Genomic DNA, 26,140 nt, shown 5'->3' with positions numbered 1-26,140 from the left:
TTCATTATCACATTACCTATTGAGATACTGGGGACTGTTAAACTTTTCTTAATTGGCATTTTTCGGAAAAGAATTAGGCCAATCAGCCCATCAAGCCTCGTTAGATCATGACTGATCATCTACCTGAACAACATTTTCGCACACTATCTCCAAATCACAGAATCTACATCACAGAGGAGACCATTCAGTCCGTTGTGCCTGTACTGACTCTTCAAATGATGATGGTTACATAGTGCTGCATGGTTACCTGGTGCCAATCTCCTGCTATTTCCCATATCCCTGCACACTATCTTCATCCAGATAATTAACCAATGCCTTATGTGCCTCAATTAAACCTACCTCTAACACATTTCCAGGCCATACCCCAATTACTTGCTGTGTGAACAAAATGTTTTCTCACAACATTCTTGCTTCTTTTGTGGATCAGTTGAAATCTATGCCCCCTTGATTTCATTCCATTTACGAGTGAAAACAGCATCTCCCTATCCACTCTACCCAGCCCACTCATCTCTGATGTCATTAGTCAACAGAAATCTAATAAATTTTGTCTTGAGCCTGCTCAGTGATTGAGTTTTTACAGCCCTATGGGTTGCAGAGATTTGCTGCACTATGAGTGAACAAACCTCTCCTAGTTTCAGCCTGAAATTATCTATCATGGGATGATATCTCTGGCTTTGAACTCTGTAGCCAAGGGGAACATTTTACTACTTCCACCCTGTCACTTCCTGTGAGGAGTTTGTAAGTTTCAATGAGGGCATTTTGGAGGGTGATTGTTTTAACAATCCACATTCTGCAAAACTTTGAGAGAATAGAGATCCAGTTGTGATTAATCTGGTAGCCTTTGGTGCACTATGGCATGTATATCCTCACTTAGATAAGGAAACTAAAACTGCACACAATACTCCAGGATGAGGTCACACCAAGGCTTAATTTAAAATTGATTCCTGGGATATAAAGGCATAAGACATAAGAGCCAAAGTAGGCTTTTCAGCCCATTCCACCATTCAATGAGATCATGGTTGATCTAATAATCCCTAAATCCACTTTCTTCCTTTTTCCACATAACCCTTGATTCCCTTCCTGATTAAAAATCTGCCTTTCTCAGCCTAACTATTCTTAAAGGACCAGCTTCAACAGCTCTCTGCTGTAAAGAATTCCAAACATTCTTCCTCATCTCTGTCTTAAATGTGTGACCATTAAACTGAAATAGTGCCCTCTGGTCCTGGACTCTCCCAAAAGGATTAAGGATCTCTCCTACCCTGTCAAATCCCCAAGAATCTTGTTTGTTTCAAAAAGATCATTCTTCCATATTCCACGAGTACACATCCAACCTACTCGACCTCTCCTTTTACGACAATCCCCCCATCATGAGGTATCAGCCCTAATCAGCCTGCTCTGGACTGCCTTCACTGCTGATATATATTTCCGTAGATAAGGGGCCAAAACTGTTCATTGAAAAGGTTCAGAAAAGATTTACAAGGATATTGTCAGGGTTGAGGATTTGAGCTATAGGAAGAGGTTGAACAGGCTGGGGCTGTTTTCCTTGGAGCATCAGAGGCTGAGGGTGACCTTATAGAGGTTTATAAAATCATGCTGGGCATGGGTAGAATAAATAGACAAAGTCTTTTCCCTGCAGTTGGGGAGTCCTGAACTAGAGGGCATAGGTTTAGGGTGAGAGGGGAAAGATATAAAAGGGACCTAAGGGGCAACTTTTTCACATAGAAAGTGGTACAAGTATGGAACGAGCTGCCAGTGGAAGTGGTGGAGGCTGGTACAATAACAGCAATTAAAAGGCATCTAGATGGGTGCATGAATAGGAAGGGTTTAAAGGGATATGGTTCAAGTTTAGAGTGGTGCTGGAAAAGCACAGCAGGTCAGGCAGCATCCGAGGAGCCGGGAAATCAATGTTTCGGGCAGGAATGAGGCTGGGAGCCTCTGGGGTGGAGAGATAAATGGGAGAGGGGTGGGGCTGGGGAGAAGGTAGCTAAGAGTGCAATAAGTGGATGGAGGTGGGGATGAAGATGATAGGTCAGAGAGGAGGGTGTAGCGGATAGGTGGGAAGGAGGATTGGCGGATAGGACAGGTCACTCTCTCTTTTACTCATCACTAGCTAGGCCAATGTTTGTTGTTAAGAGGGTGGTTGTGTGCCACCTTCTGGACCCAGAGCAGTCCATGTGGAGAAGGTCATCTCCCCCTTGCCCAGCGCTGGTGGTGAGGAGTTCCAGAACTTTGGTGTCAGTAATGATGAAGGAGAAACTGACATCTGTTGATGCAGGGATATTGTGTGATTCTCTGGGGCATTTTGGAGGGTGATTGTTTTAACAATCCACATTGTCTTTGTTATTCTATGTGGTAGAGGTTGTGGATTTTGAAACGAAAATGTCTCGACCAATGCATTCTGTAAATGCCAGTGGTGGTGGGAGTGAATGTCCAAGGTGGCGTTCAGCACTGATAAACATGGATGTATTTCTATTGCTGTCTGTTCTGTTTGTGTCTATTAGGAAATGCTAATGTGGCCATTCTGTATTCCAGTTATTATCATGTGCATGCACTCAGTCCTCATTGGAGGTGAGGAGCAGGCAGTCTTTCTGCAGAAAGCCCATGACATGGGGCTGACCGACGGGAGGTTCGCTTTTGTACCATATGACACCTTACTTTACAGTCTTCCTCACAAGAATACATCTTACTCCGTGCTGAGGAACAACAGCAAGCTGCAAGAGGCTTATGATGCTGTTTTGACAATAACAATGGCATCAGAAGAGATGAGCTTCCATGAGGCATTCTTAAAGGCACAAGAGAATGGTGAAATAGAGACATTCCAGCAACCAGAGCAGGTACGCCCAATAAGTTAATTGTTTCTAAGAAAATTAGTCAATGTCTGATAGCATTGCTGAAGGTTAGCAAGAGGGCACCATCTTGCTATTGGCCACATTTCTGATAACATGCTGAGCAAGCAGCAGTGGCAAATTCTGCTGGAATTACTGCACATAAAGTCCTGCTGTTCCCATCGTCGCTATTCATGTCTTCATTTATTTGAGTGAAACCCCCATTTCGCCCATTGTGATTTCAATGCCCATTTGGCTGCCATTTTCAGGGAAGATTATCAGAGTAGCCACAATCTCATTGGTGCAGCCTCAATGGGCCAAATGGCCAGCTTCTGCTCCTACATCTTGTGGTCTTAAGTAGACGCATGCCTGAAGAAAATGCAAACGCGCCTAAATGAATACAAAAAATATCCTAAGAAACAGAAAGCGTCCACAATTTATATCTTGGAATGGAAATAGCATACTGCATGTGCATTGTCTGCCATGCTGCTTACTGGGCTATTAGCACATGTGAGCTCATTGTTATTACTGCTTAAGTTGTAATTTGATAATGGTAAGTGATGACTTCAATTCAGGAAGCAAGGATGTGCAAACGCTTTGGAGAAATGAGAAATGAGAAAAACAAGAAGTCCCTTGTAGGAATGGTGTACAACCTCCCTAACAGTAACCACCTGATAAGGTGGAGTGTAAAGCAAAAAATAATGAGAATTTGTCCGAAAGGTATGGCAATAATTATGAGAGATTTTAGTCAACAAATTGACTGGAGCTAACCAGGGAGCAGACTATACTAGACATGGTATTTTGCAATCAGATAGGATTTAGGTAGCAGCAATCATAACATAATTGAATTTTACATTCAGTTTAGGGGCGAATGGAATGGGTCTGAGAACAGTTTTTAAAAATATAAGCAAGGGCAATTATAGAGATTATGAAAGCAGAGTTGGCTAAAATGCATTGGCAAATTGGATTAAAGGAGGTCAGGAGAGATACAGTGGCCGACACTGAAGAGGATATTTCCAAAAATACTGAATAGCTACCTGCCAAAGAGTAAGAAAAATTCCTCGAGTTGAAACCAACATCTAGGGTTAACAAGAAATGTTAAAGAGCTAGTGTCAACATTAAAGGAAATCATTTAATTATGCAAAGATAGGTGGGATGTCTGAAAATTAGACAGTATATAAATAGATGCAACAAATTAATGAGGGAAATAATAGAGTGAGAGAAAGCTAGCCAGAAATATAAAAGTAAATGGTAAGAGTTTATATTATTATTTCAAGAAGAAAATAGTTATCAAAGTGAGCACTTATCCTATGAAATTCAAATTGGGGAACTAATCATGGAAAATGAGGAATTTACAGATGAATTGAACAAGTTTTTTGCATCATTCTTCAAGAGGAGATAAGTAATATCCTAGAAACAAAGATAATTGAGAAAATGGAAGCAAGGTGGGAACTCATGAAGATCACCAGAGAAGTTTTACTGAGTAAATTGTTGGGACTGAGGGTCAGTAAGTGTCCAGGTCCTGTTGGACTTCATTTCTGAGTCTTAAAATAGGTCTCCAGTGAGATAGATTTTGCATGGATTTTAATTTTCCAAATGCCCTTGATTCAGGAATGGTCTCATTATATTGGAAGATAAAGATGGAGATTGCAGAATTCTGAGATGCAGAGGGATCAGGGGGTCCTCATGCATGAATCGCAAAAAGGTAGTGTGCAGTTCCAGTAATGAAGTTCCCGCTGGGCAATTAGGAATGGGCAATACATGCTGGCCTAGTCAACAACATCCATGTTCCATGAACAAATAAAAAAATTCCTTTATTCAAAAAGTGAGAATGAGCAAGCAATTACAGATCTGGGTGGGTTGCGCTTTGGCGGGTTGGTGTGGACTTGTTGCGCCGAAGGGCCTGTTTCCACACTGTAAGTAATCTAATCTAATCTAGTTTGCTATCAGAAAAATGTTACAAGCAATCATTAAATGAGTTACAGCAGGGCAAATATATAACAGGGCAGGGCAGCACAGTGGCCCATTGGTTAGCACTGCTGCCTCACAACACCAGGGACCTAGGTTCAAGTCTAGCCTTGGGTGACTATCTGTGTGAAACTTGCAAGTTCTCCCTGTGTCTGTGTGGGTTTCCTCCCACAGTCCAAAGGTGTGCAAGTTAGGTGGATTGGCATGGCCATGCTATATTGCACTGTAATGTCTAGGGATGTGCAGGCTAGGTGGATTGGCTATAGGAAATGCAGGGTTACAGGGATGGAGTGGGTCTGGGCAGGTTGCTTTTCAGAGGGTTGGTGTAGACTCAGTGGACTGAATGGCCTGCTTCCACACTATTGAGATTCTAATGACGTTCAAGATAATCAGGCAGAGTCATCATGGTTTTGTGAAAGTGAACGCATGCTTGATCAATCCTTTAGAGATCTTTGAGGACGTGACACATGCTGTAGGAGAAAGCAGAGAATATACTGTAGGTAGATTTACAGACATTTGATAAAGTGTCATATCTCAAGTTATTGTTGAAAATAAAAACTCATAATGTGGGGGTAGTATATTGGTATGAATATAATATTGACTGGCTAACAGAAGCAGACAATAGGCATAAATGGGTTTTTAATTAGATTATTAGATTAGATTAGATTAGATTACTTACAGTGTGGAAACAGGCCCTTCGGCCCAACAAGTCCACACCGCCCCGCCGAAGCGCAACCCACCCATACCCCTACATCTACCCCTTACCTAACACTACGGGCAATTTAGCATGGCCAATTCACCTGACCTGCACGTCTTTGGACTATGGGAGGAAACCGGAGCACCCGGAGGAAACCCACGCAGACACGGGGAGAATGTGCAAACTCCACACAGTCAGTCGCCTGAGGCGGGAATTGAACCCGGGTCTCTGGCGCAGTGAGGCAGCAGGGCTAACCACTGTGCCACCGTGCCGCCCATTAATAGGTTGGCAATTTTTAATGAGCGGTGTCCCACAGGAATTGGTGCTGGTTCCTTAACTATTTATAACTTTTATAAATGTCTTAGATGATGGGACAAATTTGCTGACGACACAAAGATATGAACATGGAACATAGTACATAGAAAAGTACAGCACAGAACAGGTCCTTCAGCCCATGATGTTGTGCCGAGATTTAATCCTAATGTAAAATATAGTAACTTCACCTATACACCCCTCAACTCACTGCTCTCCATCTGCATGCCCAGCAGTCGCTTAAATGTCCCCAATGACTCTGCTTCCACCACCACAGCTGGCAACGCATTCCATGCATTCACAACTCTCTGTGTAAAGAACCTACCTCTGACATTTCCTTTATACCTTCCTCCTAATATCTTTAAACTATGACTCCTCGTACCAGTCAATCCTGCCCTGGGGAAAAGTCTCTGGCTATCTATTCCTCTTATTTTGTCGACTTCAATCAGTAAAATAAGTTGTGAAGAAGACATAAGGAGATTACAAAAATGTGAAAATAGGTGCAACAATGTGGCAAATGGAGTTTAGTGTGGGAAAAAATGAAATTGTCCATTTTGGCAGGAAAAATACATATTACATAATGAGAGATTGCTGAGCTCTTAGAGGCAGAGGGATCTGGTGCATCAATCACAAAAGATGGTTTATAGAGGCAGCAAGTAACTAGAAAAGAATGTTAGGTTTATTGTCAGAGGAATTGAATACAAGAATAGAGAGGTGATGCTTCATTTATACAAGGTACTGTTGAGACCACATCTTGAATAATATGTGAAGTATTGCTGTTCACTGCCTCCAATATACCTGGATAATGCTTCTCTCTAACTCCCCTTCAATAGGGAGTCCCTCCCTTACACTTTATTTCACCCTCTTAAGTTGCAAACAGAGTTAACCTGCATATGCAGCTTTTCCTACTTTAAAATATAACCTATAATTCCCAGAGTGGTATTATTTCATGTGCCAGGGGAGATGCAGAAACTGAGATTGTTCTCCAAAGAGTACAGGGAAAAAATAATCAAAGTGTTTCAAATTCTTTTGACAGAGTAGGTAGTGAGAAATTGATACCATTAACAGGAAGCACAATGATTTTAAGATAACTATAAAGAGCCAGTGGGGGGATAAAGAGAAATTATGATTCGGAGTTATTGTGATCTGAAACACTCTGTCTGAAGAGGGCATGGAAGGAGATTACACTGTAACTTTCAAACGCAATTGGATAAATATTTGAAAAAGAAAATAAAATACGGGCTAAAGGTAAAGGAGGAATGGGACTAAATAGTAACTGATCCAAAAGAACTTCCACATGTAAGATGGGCTGAGTGGTTGTTTTTTTTTCAGCTGAAAATTTACAAAATACAAGTTGAGGTAACCCATTCAGACCCTTGAGGTGGCTATGCTATTTCATAAAACCATAGCTGATTTGTTTATGTTTTAACTTTTCTAACTACTCCCTATAACCCTCCAGTCCCCTGCCTAGCAAGAACCTATCTGCCTCTGTCCTCAAAATATTCAATAGCCCAACCCCACCACCGTTTTTAGGCAGAGTCCCAATTTCATTGATTTGGAACAGATTTCTAGTCAGATGATGTGGCGATAAATTCTTGAGAATTATCTCCGGAAGCTTCAGGAAGCGAACAGCCAGAGTTTGCATAAGCTAGTGACCAAGTGGAGTGAAATTGACCTGAGTGTGTAAATTAGGCATGATCTGTGAAGGCTTCCACAGCTGAATAATCTGACAACATAGTTTCAGCCAAGTGTACTTATTGCTACGGAGGAACTGATAAGCCTATAAATTTGATTTTTTTGTAACATGTAGCTCGGTACAGTGAAAAGTTTCATTTTGCGTACAGATAGATCATACCATACAAAGTGCGTTGGGGTAATAGAACAGAACGAGGAATACAATGTTACAGCTGCAGAGAAGGTGCACAAAGAGCGAGATCAACATTAAATTTAAAATTGGAGAGGTCCTGTCAGAAGTTTAATAACAGCGGGGAAGGAGCTGTTCTTGACTCTGTTTGTATGTGTATACAAACTTTTATATCTTCTTCCTCATGGAAGAGGGTGGAAGAGAGGATGACTGGGTTGGCGGGGGTCTTTGATGATGTTGCTGGCTTTCCCGTGGCAGAAGAAAGTATAGATGGAGTCAAAGGATGGAAGGCTGGTTTGTGTGATGGACTGGGCTGTGTTCACGACTCTCTGAAGTTTCTTATAGTCTTGGGAACAGCAGTTGCCAAACCACACCGTGATGCAACCAGTTCTGAGGAAGGGTCACACGACTCGAAACATTAACTCCAATTTCACTTGACAGATGCTGCCACATCTGCTGGATCTTGTCTAGTGATTTCTATTCTTGTCTCAATAATAAAACTTAAACTGCTCGAGTAGGCTGGAAGTTCCTTCCCTGTTGTACATCATTTGCCTAGTGAGGTTTTTACAATCCCACAACTTCCACGGACATTCTCCGGCAGCAATCCCTAGGATTCAATTTACTACCCATACAAAAAAACACATGCCTTTTGAGCCAGTACTGCCATTCAGTTAGATTGTGTCTGGTTGGTATCTCCACTCCACTTCTGTCCTTTCCTTCCACATCATTGGTGAGCTTGTCTAATGAAAGCCCATTGAACTCAATGTTGATATCGACAAAGACTCCCAGTCTACGCAACCTTTTAGAGAACAGATTTTCATATAAAATAAAACAAAGGAATGTGGATGCTGGAAATCCAAAACAAAACCAGAAATCACTGAAGAAACACAGGGGCATGGATAGGGTAAGTTGGCAAAGTCTTTTCCCTGGGGTCGGGGAGTCCAGAACTAGAGGGCATAGGTTTAGGGTGAGAGGGGAAAGATATAAAAGGGACCTAAGGGGCAACTTTTCACACAGAGGGTGGTACGTCTATGGAATGAGCTGCCAGAGGAAGTGGTGGAGGCTGGTACAATTGCAACATTTAAGAGGTATTTGGATGGGTATATGAATAGAAAGGGTTTGGAGGGATATGGGCCAGGTGCTGGCAGGTGGGACTAGATTGGGTTGGGATATCTGGTCGGCATGGACGGGTTGGACCGAAGGGTCTGTTTCCATGCTGTACATCTCTATAACTCTATGACTGTGTCTGTGAAGACAGAGACAGAGTTAATGAGACAGACCAGAAAGCTTGACCGTCTCTTTTTCTCATATAGGTAGCAAAATTGAACTCTAGGGATTAATGCCAGAAAATGTCCATGAAAGCTGCTGAACTGATGTGAAAGCCTAAATGGGCAATAGGTGTACGACAGGGATGGAACCTCCAGCCTTCTTCACCCAGCTTCCCTGAAATGACCTGACGCTTCCTGACCTCCCCCATGCTTGGCCAGCTCTCATTTTAAGGTTTTGCCTCTCTGCTGAAGAACTTCTGCCACCTCCCTAAATCGCAGCTCCATGGCCAGAAAAAAATACTTTATCCGGTCTAAGAAAAATAAACAAACAGTGACATTCACAGCTGACCTTGGAGAAACCAGGGTGGGGGAGCTCACTGCATGGGCGCAGCTCAGTGGTTACTTTTAAAAGTGTAACCTTTTCTTTGTTGTAAATTTACGATAATGTGTAGAATGGGTCCTTCTCTGAAATTGGAAAGGGCTCAGAAATAATTTACAAGGATGTTCCCCGGTTTGGAATGTTTGCAGTGAAGGGAGAGGCTGAATAGGCTGGGGCTATTTTCCCTGGAGTGTTGGAGGCAGTAGGGTGACCTTACAGAGGTTTATAAAATCATGAGGGGTATGGATACGGTAAGTAGACAAGGTCTTTTTCCTGGGGTGGGGGAATCCAGAAGTGGAGGGCATAGGTTTAAGATGAGGTGGAAAAGTTTAAAAGAGACCTAAAGGGCAACCTTTTCACACAGAGGGTGGTGGGTATGGATTGAGCTGCCAGAGGAACTGGTGGAGGCTTGTACAATTATAACATTTCAAAGGCATCTGGATGGGTATATGAATAGGAAGGATTTAGAGGGTTAAGGGCCAAATGTTGGCAAATGGGATGAGATTAATTTAGGATGTCTGGTTGGCATGGACAAGTTGGATCGAAGGGTCTATTTCCATGCGATACATCGCTATGATTCTATGACTCTCTACCCTATCAAAAACTTGTTGTACGTCTTAATTGGATCATCCTTTAATCTTCTTTATTTAATGGACTAGAATAGTGTCATAGATATATACAGCTCAGAAACAGACCCTTTGTTTCAAATTATCCATGCTGACTAGATATCCTAAACAGATCTAGTCCCATTTGTCAGCATTTGGCCCACATCCCTTCAAACCCTTCCCATTCATGGACCTATTGAGATGCCTTTTAAGTTTGCAATTGTACCAGCCTTCACCACTTCCTCTGGCAGCTCATTCCATACACACACCACATTCTATGTGAAAAAATTGCCCCTTAGGTCCCTTTTATATCTTTCACCTCTCCATTTTCCACATGATTTAACCCTTTTCACCTCAATAACCTTCCATACAGCCTCCAGCTCTGCATGTCAGTCCAATACATTAACCATTAGGATGCCAAACATGACCCAAATAAGGCTGAAGCAGAGGATTAGAGTCTTGTTCCAGTTTGTAACACTATCTGTTAAGGTAAAGAGAAAGAGATATGGTCGTGCAGTGGCACTGCTGCTGGGCTCATAATCCAGTGATCCACGGCTAATACTTTGGGGAAGTGGGTTCAAACCCCACCATGGTTGGTGGTGGAACTTAACGGAGCAGACTCAATGGGCTGAATGGACTATTTCAATTTTCCTGTCTTACAGAAGCCAAACCATGGGCTCACCTATATACCTAAATTCAATCGGTTTCATTCACAGGTTTCACCTCTCTTTGGAACAATTTACAATAGCATATACTTTATCGCCAAAGCCATGGAGAATGTTCAGCGAGCCGGGGCCCATGTTTCAGGAATGACTCTTGCCAACTCCACCAGGAACCTGAAATTCGCTGGATTTAATCAGCAGGTTGGGACTAACGGCCAAGGCGAAGGGGTAGTGAACTACGTCATCTTGGACACTGATGGAAGAAGTCACCATCTGGTGCCCACATACACCATCAACATGGCAATGGAAATAGTACAAGGCAGCAGTAATACCATTCACTTCCCTGGGAGCTCACCTCCAGGTGCCGATTCCAGCTGTTGGTTTGATCCAGATGTCACTTGCACAGGAGGTAATCTTGCAAATTCGTTTGGGCTTTCATAAAAAGAAAACTGTCTTACAATTTGGTCTGAAAGGCACTAACTATGGCCAATTCCATGCATTTAAGATGGCTCACACTACTGTGGCCCTTCATTAAACATGAACGCTGATACTAAAGTCTCAGGATTGCCTTCAAGTCCATAGTTTTGATTTGATGTAAATGCAAAGTTAAAACTGGCATTGAAGACAGACATAACAGATCAACTCAAGGGGTTTGGCAAGATAGACATACAGGTCACAGTCCTTGAACAATCCCTTCAAGCTAAACTGGGACATTTAAAGGGAGGTGGTGGAATTGTGGCAAGGTCACTGGTCTAGTAATCCAGATTAATGTACCCAGGAGCTGGGTTTGAATCCCATATTGCGGATAGTGAAATTTGAATTCAATAAAAAAATTTGGATTAAAAAGCAGGTCTAACAATAACTGCTGTGGATTTTGTAAATCCCGTTTGGATCATTAATACCCTTTAGGAAAGGAAATCTTACCTCGTCTAACCCGCATGTGACTCCAGACCCACAGCAATGTGGGTGAGTCTCCATTGACCTCTGGGTAACACATGAAGGGAAATAAATGCTAGTCTACCCAGCTCCATCCACCAGCCCAGCTCCATCCACCAGCCCAGCTCCATCCACCAGCCACCTCCATCCACTACCCAGCTCCATCCACCAGCCCAGCTCCATCCACCAGCCCAGCTCCATCCACCAGCCACCTCCATCCACTACCCAGCTCCATCCACCAGCCCAGCTCCATCCACCAGCCCAGCTCCATCCACCAGCCACCTCCATCCACTACCCAGTTCCATCCACCAGCCCAGCTCCATCCACCAGCCCAGCTCCATCCACCAGCCACCTCCATCCACTACCCAGCTCCATCCAACAGCCCAGCTCCATCCACCAGCCACCTCCATCCACTACCCAGCTCTATCCACCAGCCCAGTTCCATCCACCAGTCCAGCTCCATCCACTACCCAGCTCTATCCACCAGCCCAGCTCTATCCACCAGCCAGCTCCATCCACCAGCCCAGCTCCATCTACCAGCCCAGCTCCATCCACCAGCCCAGCTCCATCCACCAGCCAGCTCCATCCACCAGCCCAGCTCCATCTACCAGCCCAGCTCCATCCACCAGCCCAGCTCCATCCACCAGCCCAGCTCCATCCACCAGCCCAGCTCCATCTACCAGCCCAGCTGCATCCACCAGCCCAGCTCCATCCACCAGCCCAGCTCCATCCAACAGCCCAGCTCCATCCACCAGCCACCTCCATCCACTACCTAGCTCTATCCACCAGCCCAGCTCCATCCACCAGCCAGCTCCATCCACCAGCCCAGCTCCATCTACCAGCCCAGCTCTATCCACCAGCCCAGCTCCATCCACCAGCCCAGCTCCATCCACCAGCCCAGCTCCATCCACCAGCCAGCTCCATCCACCAGCCCAGCTCCATCTACCAGCCCAGCTCCATCCACCAGCCCAGCTCCATCCACCAGCCCAGCTCCATCCACCAGCCAGCTCCATCCACAAGCCCAGCTCCATCCACTATCCAGCTCCATCCACAAGTCCAGCTCCATCCACTACCCAGCTCCATCCACAAGCCCAGCTCCATCCACTAGCCAGCTCCATCCACCAGCCATCTCCATCCACCAGCCAGCTCCATCCACCAGCCATCTCCATCCACCAGCCATCTCCATCCACCAGCCCAGCTCCATCCACCAGCCAGCTCCATCCACCAGCCCAGCTCCATACACCAGCCAGCTCCATCCACCAGCCCAGCTCCATCCACCAGCCCAGCTCCATCCACCAGCCCAGCTCCATACACCAGCCAGCTCCATCCACCAGCCCAGCTCCATCCACCAGCCCAGCTCCATACACCAGCCCAGCTCCATCCACCAGCCCAGCTCCATCCACCAGCCATCTCCATCCACCAGCCATCTCCATCCACCAGCCCAGCTCCATCCACCAGCCAGCTCCATCCACCAGCCCAGCTCCATACACCAGCCAGCTCCATCCACCAGCCCAGCTCCATACACCAGCCAGCTCCATCCACCAGCCCAGCTCCATCCACCAGCCCAGCTCCATCCACCAGCCCAGCTCCATACACCAGCCAGCTCCATCCACCAGCCCAGCTCCATCCACTACCCAGCTCCATCCACCAGCCCAGCTCCATACACCAGCCCAGCTCCATCCACTACCCAGCTCCATCCACCAGCCCAGCTCCATCCACCAGCCAGCTCCATACACCAGCCAGCTCCATCCACTACCCAGCTCCATCCACCAGCCAGGTCCATACACCAGCCCAGCTCCATCCACTACCCAGCTCCATCCACCAGCCCAGCTCCATCCACCAGTCCAGCTCCATCCACCAGTCCAGCTCCATCCACCAGCCAGCTCCATCCACTACCCAGCTCCATCCACCAGTCCAGCTCCATCCACCAACCCAGCTCCATCCACTACCCAGTTCCATCCACCAGCCCAGCTCCATCCACCAGCCCAGCTCCATCTACCAGCCAGCTCCATCCATTAGCCAGCTCTATCCACCAGCCAGCTCCATCCACCAGCCCAGCTCCATCCACCAGCCCAGCTCCATCCACCAGCCAGCTCCATCCACTACCCAACACCATCCACCAGCCAGCTCCATCCACTACCCAGCTCCATCCACTACCCAGCTCCATCCACCAGCCAGCTCCATCCACTACCCAGCTCCATCCACCAGCCAGCTCCATCCACCAGCCAGCTCCATCCACCAGCCAGCTCCATCCACTACCCAGCTCCATCCACCAGCCAGCTCCATCCATTAGCCAGCTCTATCCACCAGCCCAGCTCCATCCACCAGCCAGCTCCATCCACTACCCAGTTCCATCCACCAGCCCAGCTCCATCCACCAACCCAGCTCCATCCACTAACCAGCTCCATCCACCAGCCCAGCTCCATACACCAGCCCAGCTCCATACACCAGCCCAGCTCCATCCACCAGCCAGCTCCATCCACCAGCCCAGCACCATCCACCAACCAGCTCCATCCACTACCCAGTTCCATCCACCAGCCCAGCTCCATCCACCAGCCAGCTCCATCCACCAGCCCAGCTCCATCCACCAGCCCAGCTCCATCCACCAGCCAACTACATCCACTACCCAGTTCCATCCACCAGCCCAGCTCCATCCACCAGCCCAGCTCCATCCACCAGCCAGCTCCATCCATTAGCCAGCTCCATCCACCAGCCAACTCCATACACCAGCCAGCTCCATCCACCAGACAGCTCCATCCACCAGCCAACTCTATCCACCAGCCAGCTCCATCCATTAGCCAGCTCCATCCATTAGCCAGCTCCATCCACCAGCCCAGCTCCATCCACCAGCCAGCTCCATCCATTAGCCAGCTCCATCCACCAGCCCAGCTCCATACACCAGCCCAGCTCCATCCACCAGCCAGCTCCATCCATTAGCCAGCTCCATCCACTACCCAGTTCCATCCACCAGCCCAGCTCCATCCACTACCCAGCTCCATCTACTACCCAGCTCCATCCACTACCCAGCTCCATCCACCAACCCAGCTCCATCCACTAACCAGCTCCATCCACCAGCCCAGCTCCATACACCAGCCCAGCTCCATACACCAGCACAGCTCCATCCACCAGCCAGCTCCATCCACCAGCCCAGCTCCATCCACCAGCCAGCTCCATCCACTACCCAGTTCCATCCACCAGCCCAGCTCCATCCACCAGCCAGCTCCATCCACCAGCCCAGCTCCATCCACCAGCCCAGCTCCATCCACCAGCCAACTCCATCCACTACCCAGTTCCATCCACCAGCCCAGCTCCATCCACCAGCCCAGCTCCATCCACCAGCCCAGCTCCATCCACCAGCCAGCTCCATCCATTAGCCAGCTCCATCCACCAGCCAACTCCATCCACCAGCCAACTCCATACACCAGCCAGCTCCATCCACCAGCCAGCTCCATCCACCAGCCAACTCCATCCATTAGCCAGCTCCATCCATTAGCCAGCTCCATCCACCAGCCCAGCTCCATCCACCAGCCAGCTCCATCCATTAGCCAGCTCCATCCACCAGCTAGCTCCATCCACCAGCCAGCTCCATCCATTAGCCAGCTCCATCCACCAGCTCAGCTTCATCCACCAGCCAGATCCATCCATTAGCCAGCTCCATCCACCATCTAGCTCCATCCATTAGTCAGCTCCATCCATTAGCCAGCTCCATCCACCAGCCCAGCTCCATCCACCAGCCCAGCTCCATCCACCAGCCCAGCTCCATACACCAGCCCAGCTCCATCCACCAACCCAGCTCCATACACCAGCCCAGCTCCATCCACCAGCCCAGCTCCATCCACTTCCCAGTTCCATCCAATACCCAGCTCCATCCACCAGCCCAGCTCCATCCACCAGCCCAGCTCCATCCACCAGCCCAGCTCCATCCACCAGCCAGCTCCAACCATTAGCCAGCTCCATCCACCAGCCAGCTCCATACACCAGCCAGCTCCATCCACTACCCAGCTCCATCCACTACCCAGCTCCATCCACCAGCCCAGCTCCATACACCAGCCAGCTCCATCCACTACCCAGCTCCATCCACCAGCCCAGCTCCATACACCAGCCCAGCTCCATCCACTACCCAGCTCCATCCACCAGCCCAGCTCCATCCACCAGCCAGCTCCATACACCAGCCAGCTCCATCCACTACCCAGCTCCATCCACCAGCCAGGTCCATACACCAGCCCAGCTCCATCCACTACCCAGCTCCATCCACCAGCCCAGCTCCATCCACCAGTCCAGCTCCATCCACCAACCCAGCTCCATCCACTACCCAGTTCCATCCACCAGCCCAGCTCCATCCACCAGCCCAGCTCCATCCACCAGCCAGCTCCATCCACCAGCCCAGCTCCATCCACCAGTCCAGCTCCATCCACTACCCAGTTCCATCCACCAGCCCAGCTCCATCCACCAGTCCAGCTCCATCCACCAGCCCAGCTCCATCCACCAGCCCAGCTCCATCCACCAGCCCAGCTCCATCCACCAGCCAGCTCCATCCACCAGCCCAGCTCCATCCACCAGTCCAGCTCCATCCACCAACCCAGCTCCATCCACTACCCAGCTCCATCCACCAGTCCAGCTCCATCCACCAGCCCAGCTCCATCCACCAGCCCAGCTCCATCCACTACCCAGCTCCATCCACCAGTCCAGCTCCATCCACCAACCCAGCTCCATCCACTACCCAGTTCCATCCACCAGCCCAGCTCCATCCACCAGCCCAGCTCCATCTACCAGCCAGCTCCATCCATTAGCCAGCTCTATTCTCCAGCCAGCTCCATACACCAGCCAGCTCCATCCACTACCCAACTCCATCCACCAGCCAGCTCCATCCACCAGCCAGCTCCATCCACTACCCAGCTCCATCCACTACCCAGCTCCATCCACCAGCCCAGCTCCATCCACCAGCCCAGCTCCATCCACCAGTCCAGCTCCATCCACCAACCCAGCTCCATCCACCACCCAGCTCCATCCACCAGTCCAGCTCCATCCACCAGCCCAGCTCCATCCACCAGCCAGCTCCATCCACTACCCAGCTCCATCCACCAGTCCAGCTCCATCCACCAACCCAGCTCCATCCACTACCCAGTTCCATCAAGCAGCCCAGCTCCATCCACCAGCCCAGCTCCATCTACCAGCCCAGCTCCATCCACTACCCAACTCCATCCACCAGCCAGCTCCATCCACCAGCCCAGCTCTATCCACCAGCCAGCTCCATACACCAGCCAGCTCCATCCACTACCCAACTCCATCCACCAGCCCAGCTCCATCCACTACCCAGCTCCATCCACTACCCAGCTCCATCCACCAGCCAGCTCCATCCACTACCCAGCTCCATCCACTACCCAGCTCCATCCACCAGCCAGCTCCATCCACCAGCCAGCTCCATCCACTACCCAGCTCCATCCACCAGCCAGCTCCATCCATTAGCCAGCTCTATCCACCAGCCCAGCTCCATCCACCAGCCAGCTCCATCCACTACCCAGTTCCATCCACCAGCCCAGCTCCATCCACCAACCCAGCTCCATCCACTAACCAGCTCCATCCACCAGCCCAGCTCCATACACCAGCCCAGCTCCATACACCAGCCCAGCTCCATCCACCAGCCAGCTCCATCCACCAGCCCAGCACCATCCACCAGCCAGCTCCATCCACTACCCAGTTCCATCCACCAGCCCAGCTCCATCCACCAGCCAGCTCCATCCACCAGCCCAGCTCCATCCACCAGCCCAGCTCCATCCACCAGCCAACTCCATCCACTACCCAGTTCCATCCACCAGCCCATGTCCATCCACCAGCCCAGCTCCATCCACCAGCCAGCTCCATCCATTAGCCAGCTCCATCCACCAGCCAACTCCATACACCAGCCCAGCTCCATCTACCAGCCAGCTCCATCCATTAGCCAGCTCTATCCACCAGCCAGCTCCATACACCAGCCAGCTCCATCCACTACCCAACTCCATCCACCAGCCAGCTCCATCCACCAGCCAGCTCCATCCACTACCCAGCTCCATCCACTACCCAGCTCCATCCACCAGCCCAGCTCCATCCACTACCCAGCTCCATCCACCAGCCCAGCTCCATCCACCAGTCCAGCTCCATCCACCAACCCAGCTCCATCCACTACCCAGCTCCATCCACCAGTCCAGCTCCATCCACCAGCCCAGCTCCATCCACCAGCCAGCTCCATCCACTACCCAGCTCCATCCACCAGTCCAGCTCCATCCACCAACCCAGCTCCATCCACTACCCAGTTCCATCCACCAGCCCAGCTCCATCCACCAGCCCAGCTCCATCTACCAGCCAGCTCCATCCATTAGCCAGCTCTATCCACCAGCCAGCTCCATACACCAGCCAGCTCCATCCACTACCCAACTCCATCCACCAGCCAGCTCCATCCACCAGCCAGCTCCATCCACTACCCAGCTCCATCCACTACCCAGCTCCATCCACCAGCCAGCTCCATCCACCAGCCAGCTCCATCCACCAGCCAGCTCCATCCACTACCCAGCTCCATCCACCAGCCAGCTCCATCCATTAGCCAGCTCTATCCACCAGCCCAGCTCCATCCACCAGCCAGCTCCATCCACTACCCAGTTCCATCCACCAGCCCAGCTCCATCCACCAACCCAGCTCCATCCACTAACCAGCTCCATCCACCAGCCCAGCTCCATACACCAGCCCAGCTCCATACACCAGCCCAGCTCCATCCACCAGCCAGCTCCATCCACCAGCCCAGCACCATCCACCAGCCAGCTCCATCCACTACCCAGTTCCATCCACCAGCCCAGCTCCATCCACCAGCCCGCTCCATCCACCAGCCCAGCTCCATCCACCAGCCCAGCTCCATCCACCAGCCAACTCCATCCACTACCCAGTTCCATCCACCAGCCCAGCTCCATCCACCAGCCCAGCTCCATCCACCAGCCAGCTCCATCCATTAGCCAGCTCCATCCACCAGCCAACTCCATACACCAGCCAGCTCCATCCACCAGCCAGCTCCATCCACCAGCCAACTATATCCACCAGCCAGCTCCATCCATTAGCCAGCTCCATCCATTAGCCAGCTCCATCCACCAGCCCAGCTCCATCCACCAGCCAGCTCCATCCATTAGCCAGCTCCATCCACCAGCCCAGCTTCATCCACCAGCCAGCTCCATCCATTAGCCAGCTCCATCCACCAGCCCAGCTCCATACACCAGCCCAGCTCCATCCACCAGCCAGCTCCATCCATTAGCCAGCTCCATCCACTACCCAGTTCCATCCACCAGCCCAGCTCCATCCACCAGCCCAGCTCCATCCACCAGCCCAGCTCCATCCACCAGCCCAGCTCCATACACCAGCCCAGCTCCATCCACCAACCCAGCTCCATACACCAGCCCAGCTCCATCCACCACCCCAGCTCCATCCACTTCCCAGTTCCATCCAATACCCAGCTCCATCCACCAGCCCAGCTCCATCCACCAGCCCAGCTCCATCCACCAGCCCAGCTCCATCCACCAGCCCAGCTCCATCCACCAGCCAGCTCCAACCATTAGCCAGCTCCATCCACCAGCCAGCTCCATACACCAGCCAGCTCCATCCACTACCCAGCTCCATCCACTACCCAGCTCCATCCACCAGCCCAGCTCCATACACCAGCCAGCTCCATCCACTACCCAGCTCCATCCACCAGCCCAGCTCCATACACCAGCCCAGCTCCATCCACTACCCAGCTCCATCCACCAGCCCAGCTCCATCCACCAGCCAGCTCCATACACCAGCCAGCTCCATCCACTACCCAGCTCCATCCACCAGCCAGGTCCATACACCAGCCCAGCTCCATCCACTACCCAGCTCCATCCACCAGCCCAGCTCCATCCACCAGTCCAGCTCCATCCACCAACCCAGCTCCATCCACTACCCAGTTCCATCCACCAGCCCAGCTCCATCCACCAGCCCAGCTCCATCCACCAGCCAGCTCCATCCACCAGCCCAGCTCCATCCACCAGTCCAGCTCCATCCACCAGCCAGCTCCATCCACCAGCCAGCTCCATCCACTACCCAGCTCCATCCACTACCCAGCTCCATCCACCAGCCAGCTCCATCCACCAGCCAGCTCCATCCACCAGCCAGCTCCATCCACTACCCAGCTCCATCCACCAGCCAGCTCCATCCATTAGCCAGCTCTATCCACCAGCCCAGCTCCATCCACCAACCCAGCTCCATCCACTACCCAGTTCCATCCACCAGCCCAGCTCCATCCACCAGTCCAGCTCCATCCACCAGCCCAGCTCCATCCACCAGCCCAGCTCCATCCACCAGCCCAGCTCCATCCACCAGCCAGCTCCATCCACCAGCCCAGCTCCATCCACCAGTCCAGCTCCATCCACCAACCCAGCTCCATCCACTACCCAGCTCCATCCACCAGTCCAGCTCCATCCACCAGCCCAGCTCCATCCACCAGCCCAGCTCCATCCACTACCCAGCTCCATCCACCAGTCCAGCTCCATCCACCAACCCAGCTCCATCCACTACCCAGTTCCATCCACCAGCCCAGCTCCATCCACCAGCCCAGCTCCATCTACCAGCCAGCTCCATCCATTAGCCAGCTCTATCCACCAGCCAGCTCCATACACCAGCCAGCTCCATCCACTACCCAACTCCATCCACCAGCCAGCTCCATCCACCAGCCAGCTCCATCCACTACCCAGCTCCATCCACTACCCAGCTCCATCCACCAGCCCAGCTCCATCCACCAGCCCAGCTCCATCCACCAGTCCAGCTCCATCCACCAACCCAGCTCCATCCACCACCCAGCTCCAACCACCAGTCCAGCTCCATCCACCAGCCCAGCTCCATCCACCAGCCAGCTCCATCCACTACCCAGCTCCATCCACCAGTCCAGCTCCATCCACCAACCCAGCTCCATCCACTACCCAGTTCCATCCACCAGCCCAGCTCCATCCACCAGCCCAGCTCCATCTACCAGCCCAGCTCCATCCACTACCCAACTCCATCCACCAGCCAGCTCCATCCACCAGCCCAGCTCTATCCACCAGCCAGCTCCATACACCAGCCAGCTCCATCAACTACCCAGCTCCATCCACTACCCAGCTCCATCCACTACCCAGCTCCATCCACTACCCAGCTCCATCCACTACCCAGCTCCATCCACCAGCCAGCTCCATCCACCAGCCAGCTCCATCCACCAGCCAGCTCCATCCACTACCCAGCTCCATCCACCAGCCAGCTCCATCCATTAGCCAGCTCTATCCACCAGCCCAGCTCCATCCACCAGCCAGCTCCATCCACTACCCAGTTCCATCCACCAGCCCAGCTCCATCCACCAACCCAGCTCCATCCACTAACCAGCTCCATCCACCAGCCCAGCTCCATACACCAGCCCAGCTCCATACACCAGCCCAGCTCCATCCACCAGCCAGCTCCATCCACCAGCCCAGCACCATCCACCAGCCAGCTCCATCCACTACCCAGTTCCATCCACCAGCCCAGCTCCATCCACCAGCCAGCTCCATCCACCAGCCCAGCTCCATCCACCAGCCCAGCTCCATCCACCAGCCAACTCCATCCACTACCCAGTTCCATCCACCAGCCCAGCTCCATCCACCAGCCCAGCTCCATCCACCAGCCAGCTCCATCCATTAGCCAGCTCCATCCACCAGCCAACTCCATACACCAGCCCAGCTCCATCTACCAGCCAGCTCCATCCATTAGCCAGCTCTATCCACCAGCCAGCTCCATACACCAGCCAGCTCCATCCACTACCCAACTCCATCCACCAGCCAGCTCCATCCACCAGCCAGCTCCATCCACTACCCAGCTCCATCCACTACCCAGCTCCATCCACCAGCCCAGCTCCATCCACTACCCAGCTCCATCCACCAGCCCAGCTCCATCCACCAGTCCAGCTCCATCCACCAACCCAGCTCCATCCACTACCCAGCTCCATCCACCAGTCCAGCTCCATCCACCAGCCCAGCTCCATCCACCAGCCAGCTCCATCCACTACCCAGCTCCATCCACCAGTCCAGCTCCATCCACCAACCCAGCTCCATCCACTACCCAGTTCCATCCACCAGCCCAGCTCCATCCACCAGCCCAGCTCCATCTACCAGCCAGCTCCATCCATTAGCCAGCTCTATCCACCAGCCAGCTCCATACACCAGCCAGCTCCATCCACTACCCAACTCCATCCACCAGCCAGCTCCATCCACCAGCCAGCTCCATCCACTACCCAGCTCCATCCACTACCCAGCTCCATCCACCAGCCAGCTCCATCCACCAGCCAGCTCCATCCACCAGCCAGCTCCATCCACTACCCAGCTCCATCCACCAGCCAGCTCCATCCATTAGCCAGCTCTATCCACCAGCCCAGCTCCATCCACCAGCCAGCTCCATCCACTACCCAGTTCCATCCACCAGCCCAGCTCCATCCACCAACCCAGCTCCATCCACTAACCAGCTCCATCCACCAGCCCAGCTCCATACACCAGCCCAGCTCCATACACCAGCCCAGCTCCATCCACCAGCCAGCTCCATCCACCAGCCCAGCACCATCCACCAACCAGCTCCATCCACTACCCAGTTCCATCCACCAGCCCAGCTCCATCCACCAGCCAGCTCCATCCACCAGCCCAGCTCCATCCACCAGCCCAGCTCCATCCACCAGCCAACTACATCCACTACCCAGTTCCATCCACCAGCCCAGCTCCATCCACCAGCCCAGCTCCATCCACCAGCCAGCTCCATCCATTAGCCAGCTCCATCCACCAGCCAACTCCATACACCAGCCAGCTCCATCCACCAGCCAGCTCCATCCACCAGCCAACTCTATCCACCAGCCAGCTCCATCCATTAGCCAGCTCCATCCATTAGCCAGCTCCATCCACCAGCCCAGCTCCATCCACCAGCCAGCTCCATCCATTAGCCAGCTCCATCCACCAGCCCAGCTCCATACACCAGCCCAGCTCCATCCACCAGCCAGCTCCATCCATTAGCCAGCTCCATCCACTACCCAGTTCCATCCACCAGCCCAGCTCCATCCACTACCCAGCTCCATCTACTACCCAGCTCCATCCACTACCCAGCTCCATCCACCAACCCAGCTCCATCCACTAACCAGCTCCATCCACCAGCCCAGCTCCATACACCAGCCCAGCTCCATACACCAGCCCAGCTCCATCCACCAGCCAGCTCCATCCACCAGCCCAGCTCCATCCACCAGCCAGCTCCATCCACTACCCAGTTCCATCCACCAGCCCAGCTCCATCCACCAGCCAGCTCCATCCACCAGCCCAGCTCCATCCACCAGCCCAGCTCCATCCACCAGCCAACTCCATCCACTACCCAGTTCCATCCACCAGCCCAGCTCCATCCACCAGCCCAGCTCCATCCACCAGCCCAGCTCCATCCACCAGCCAGCTCCATCCATTAGCCAGCTCCATCCACCAGCCAACTCCATACACCAGCCAGCTCCATCCACCAGCCAGCTCCATCCACCAGCCAACTCTATCCACCAGCCAGCTCCATCCATTAGCCAGCTCCATCCATTAGCCAGCTCCATCCACCAGCCCAGCTCCATCCACCAGCCAGCTCCATCCATTAGCCAGCTCCATCCACCAGCTAGCTCCATCCACCAGCCAGCTCCATCCATTAGCCAGCTCCATCCACCAGCCCAGCTTCATCCACCAGCCAGATCCATCCATTAGCCAGCTCCATCCACCAGCTAGCTCCATCCATTAGTCAGCTCCATCCATTAGCCAGCTCCATCCACCAGCCCAGCTCCATCCACCAGCCCAGCTCCATCCACCAGCCCAGCTCCATACACCAGCCCAGCTCCATCCACCAACCCAGCTCCATCCACCAGCCAGCTCCATCCACCAGCCCAGCTCCATCCACTTCCCAGTTCCATCCAATACCCAGCTCCATCCACCAGCCCAGCTCCAACCATTAGCCAGCTCCATCCACCAGCCAGCTCCATACACCAGCCAGCTCCATACACCAGCCAGCTCCATCCACTACCCAGCTCCATCCACTACCCAGCTCCATCCACTACCCAGCTCCATCCACCAACCAGTGACACCTACACTCCATGAACGAGTGAATCCTATGGTCCCTCCAAGGGACCCTGCAAGTCCAGAATGGAGGCCTCTCGACTTGTCCTACATCAGCTTCCTGCATGGTGTGGACCTCCTCCCACTGCAAGTAAAATACCAGCAGCAGTGAGATGAGGCCCTTATATGACCAGCAGGAAACATGAAGTTCAGTTTAAGGAGGAGATGCATTTATTGTGGGGACACCACAACCATGGGATTCACAAATAGAATCAATAAGGAATTCAGGAGAAATATCTTCTCTCAGTCTGGTTAGTTAAGTTATAAGTCAAATTAAGTGCACCAATTGTTTCAATATTGTGTGTGCTGAGAAACTGGGAATGCTGTGGTGAGTTACTCACTCACTTCCTGACTACAAGGCACAGATCAGGAGTGTGACTGTCTTCACTTGTCTGAATGAGTGCAGCTCCAAACAGCACTCATCGGGCCATGGAGATGTACAACACGGAAACAGACCCTTCGGTCCAACGCGTCCATGCCGACAAGGTATCCTAGATAAATCTAGTCCCATTTGCCAGCATTTGGCCCACATCCCTCTAAACCCTTGCTATTCATATACCCATCCAGATCTCTTTTAAATGTTGTAATTGTACCAGCCTCCACCACTTCCTCTCTAGCAGCTCAATCCATACACGCACCACCCTCTGCATTAAAATGTTGCCTCTTAGGTCCCTTTTAAATCTTTTCCCTTTCACCTTACACCTATACCCTCTAGTTTTGGACTCCCTCACTCAGGAAACTCAACACAGTGTTATGTGGTGATTTCAATGGACTGATACTCTAGAGGCCCAAACTAATTCTCTGGGGTCATGGGCTCAAATCCTACGAAAACAGCTAGTATGAATAAAAATTCAATGAATAAATCTAGAATTGACAGCTAGTCTTAGAGAGAATGGAACAAACACCATTCCTATTAAAGAACAGGGTAAAAAAAATCCATCAATCAGCCCAAGTAGGAGCAAATTACTGCAGATGCTGGAGTCTGCACCGAAAACAAGAAATGCCAGAGAGTACCGAGGGTCAGGCAGCATCAGTGGAGAGAGAGCAATCTAACGTTTCGTGTTTAGATGACTCATCACTAGGGCTGTTTTCAGACAGCTTCATTGAAATATATAAAGACCATTCGAAGGCTTGGCCTGGTGGATGTGGAGAGAATGTTTCCTCTTGTGAGAGGGTCAAGAGTTTATGGGTCACTGTCCACTTAAAAGAGATAGGAGGGGAGATTTATTTTGACAGAGGGTCCCGAGCCTTTGAAACTCTCTTCCTCAACATGTAGTAGAAGCAGAGTCTCATTATTTTTAAGGCAGTGGTAGATAGATTCTTGTTAAGCAAGGGAGTGAAAGTTGATCAGAAGTAGATGAACAATCAAATCAGACATGATTTTGTTCAATGGAGGAATAAGGGACTGATTAGAATATTCCTGTTCCTAAGCTGTGTTTGGCTGCTTGTAATTATTTTCCAAGTCCTTCAGAACGTCCTTGTCAAAGAGCAAAGCAAGAAGTATATGAGAAGTGCAATGGCCACAATATACTCACTCTTACCTTAGGACCACCAAATTCAATTAATAACAATATTCAAGCCCCATATATTTCAAGATTGGATATTAATTCAAATTAGAACAAGGAATGGGCCAGGGGAGTGGCATTAATTGGTAGCTTTTTCAGAGGCTGGATCGTTACCCTTTGCTTCTGTGCTAAATGATTCAACACTGTGCTGGCTGCACTTTGAACAAAGGAGTTGGGAACTCGAAGAGGCAAGCAGTGGAAAAGAGAGACAGAAATTCAAAATCCCTAGATGGATGCATTCTTGAGATTCCTTGGAGACAAACAGTAAAGCTGAGAACAAGTGTCCTGAATGTGTGCAGTAAAAGACAGGCAGAATGTAGGCTCCTACTGTTAACATGGATTCATCATTCATTGGCCATCCCAGTGCATTCGAGTCTGGACCCAGGAAGACAGTCATGTCTCCTCAGTTACAGCTAATGACTTTTGAAGAATGGAATGTGCCATCCTTACCCTGTCTGACCTTCTTAGAATCACAGAGTCATACAGCCTGGAAACAGGTCCAACCAGTCCATGCCAACCATAATCCCAAACTAAACCAGTCCCACCAGCCTGCTCTTGGCCCATATCCCTCCAAACCTTCCCTGTTCATCCAGATGTCTTTTAAATGTTGTAACTTTACCTGCATCCACCACGTTCTCTGGGAATGCACGCCACACTCAAACTACTTGGTGTAAAAACATTGCCCCTCATCCTTTTTAAATATTTCTGCTCTCATCTTAAAAATATGCCCCTGGTTTTGAACATCCCCAATTCCTGATCAAGGGGTTATCTCCAAAATGTCGATTCTCCTGCTCCTCGGATGCTGCCTGACCTGCTGTCCTTTTCCAGCATCACATTCTCAACTCTGATGTCCAGTACCTGCAGTCCTCACTTTCTCCTAGTTTGAACACCCCTACCTAAGGAAAAG

General features: G+C 51.2%; 1 protein-coding gene across 1 annotated transcript in view; it reads left to right on the top strand.

Moving 5' to 3' along the window:
- The window catches only part of gucy2f (guanylate cyclase 2F, retinal), a 213,056-nt gene that overhangs the window by 13,707 nt on the left and 173,209 nt on the right, over positions 1-26,140 (top strand). Inside the window, exons 3-4 of the mRNA XM_072576829.1 lie at positions 2,533-2,834; positions 10,635-10,989. Coding sequence (XP_072432930.1) covers positions 2,533-2,834; positions 10,635-10,989 — 657 coding nt within the window. The remainder of the gene's footprint in view (positions 1-2,532; positions 2,835-10,634; positions 10,990-26,140) is intronic.

The sequence above is a fragment of the Chiloscyllium punctatum genome, chromosome 9, assembly GCF_047496795.1.
Source record: "Chiloscyllium punctatum isolate Juve2018m chromosome 9, sChiPun1.3, whole genome shotgun sequence".
NCBI lineage: Eukaryota > Metazoa > Chordata > Chondrichthyes > Orectolobiformes > Hemiscylliidae > Chiloscyllium > Chiloscyllium punctatum.
The sequence above is the reverse complement of the archived record's forward strand: the minus strand, read 5'-3'. Positions and strand labels throughout refer to the sequence as shown.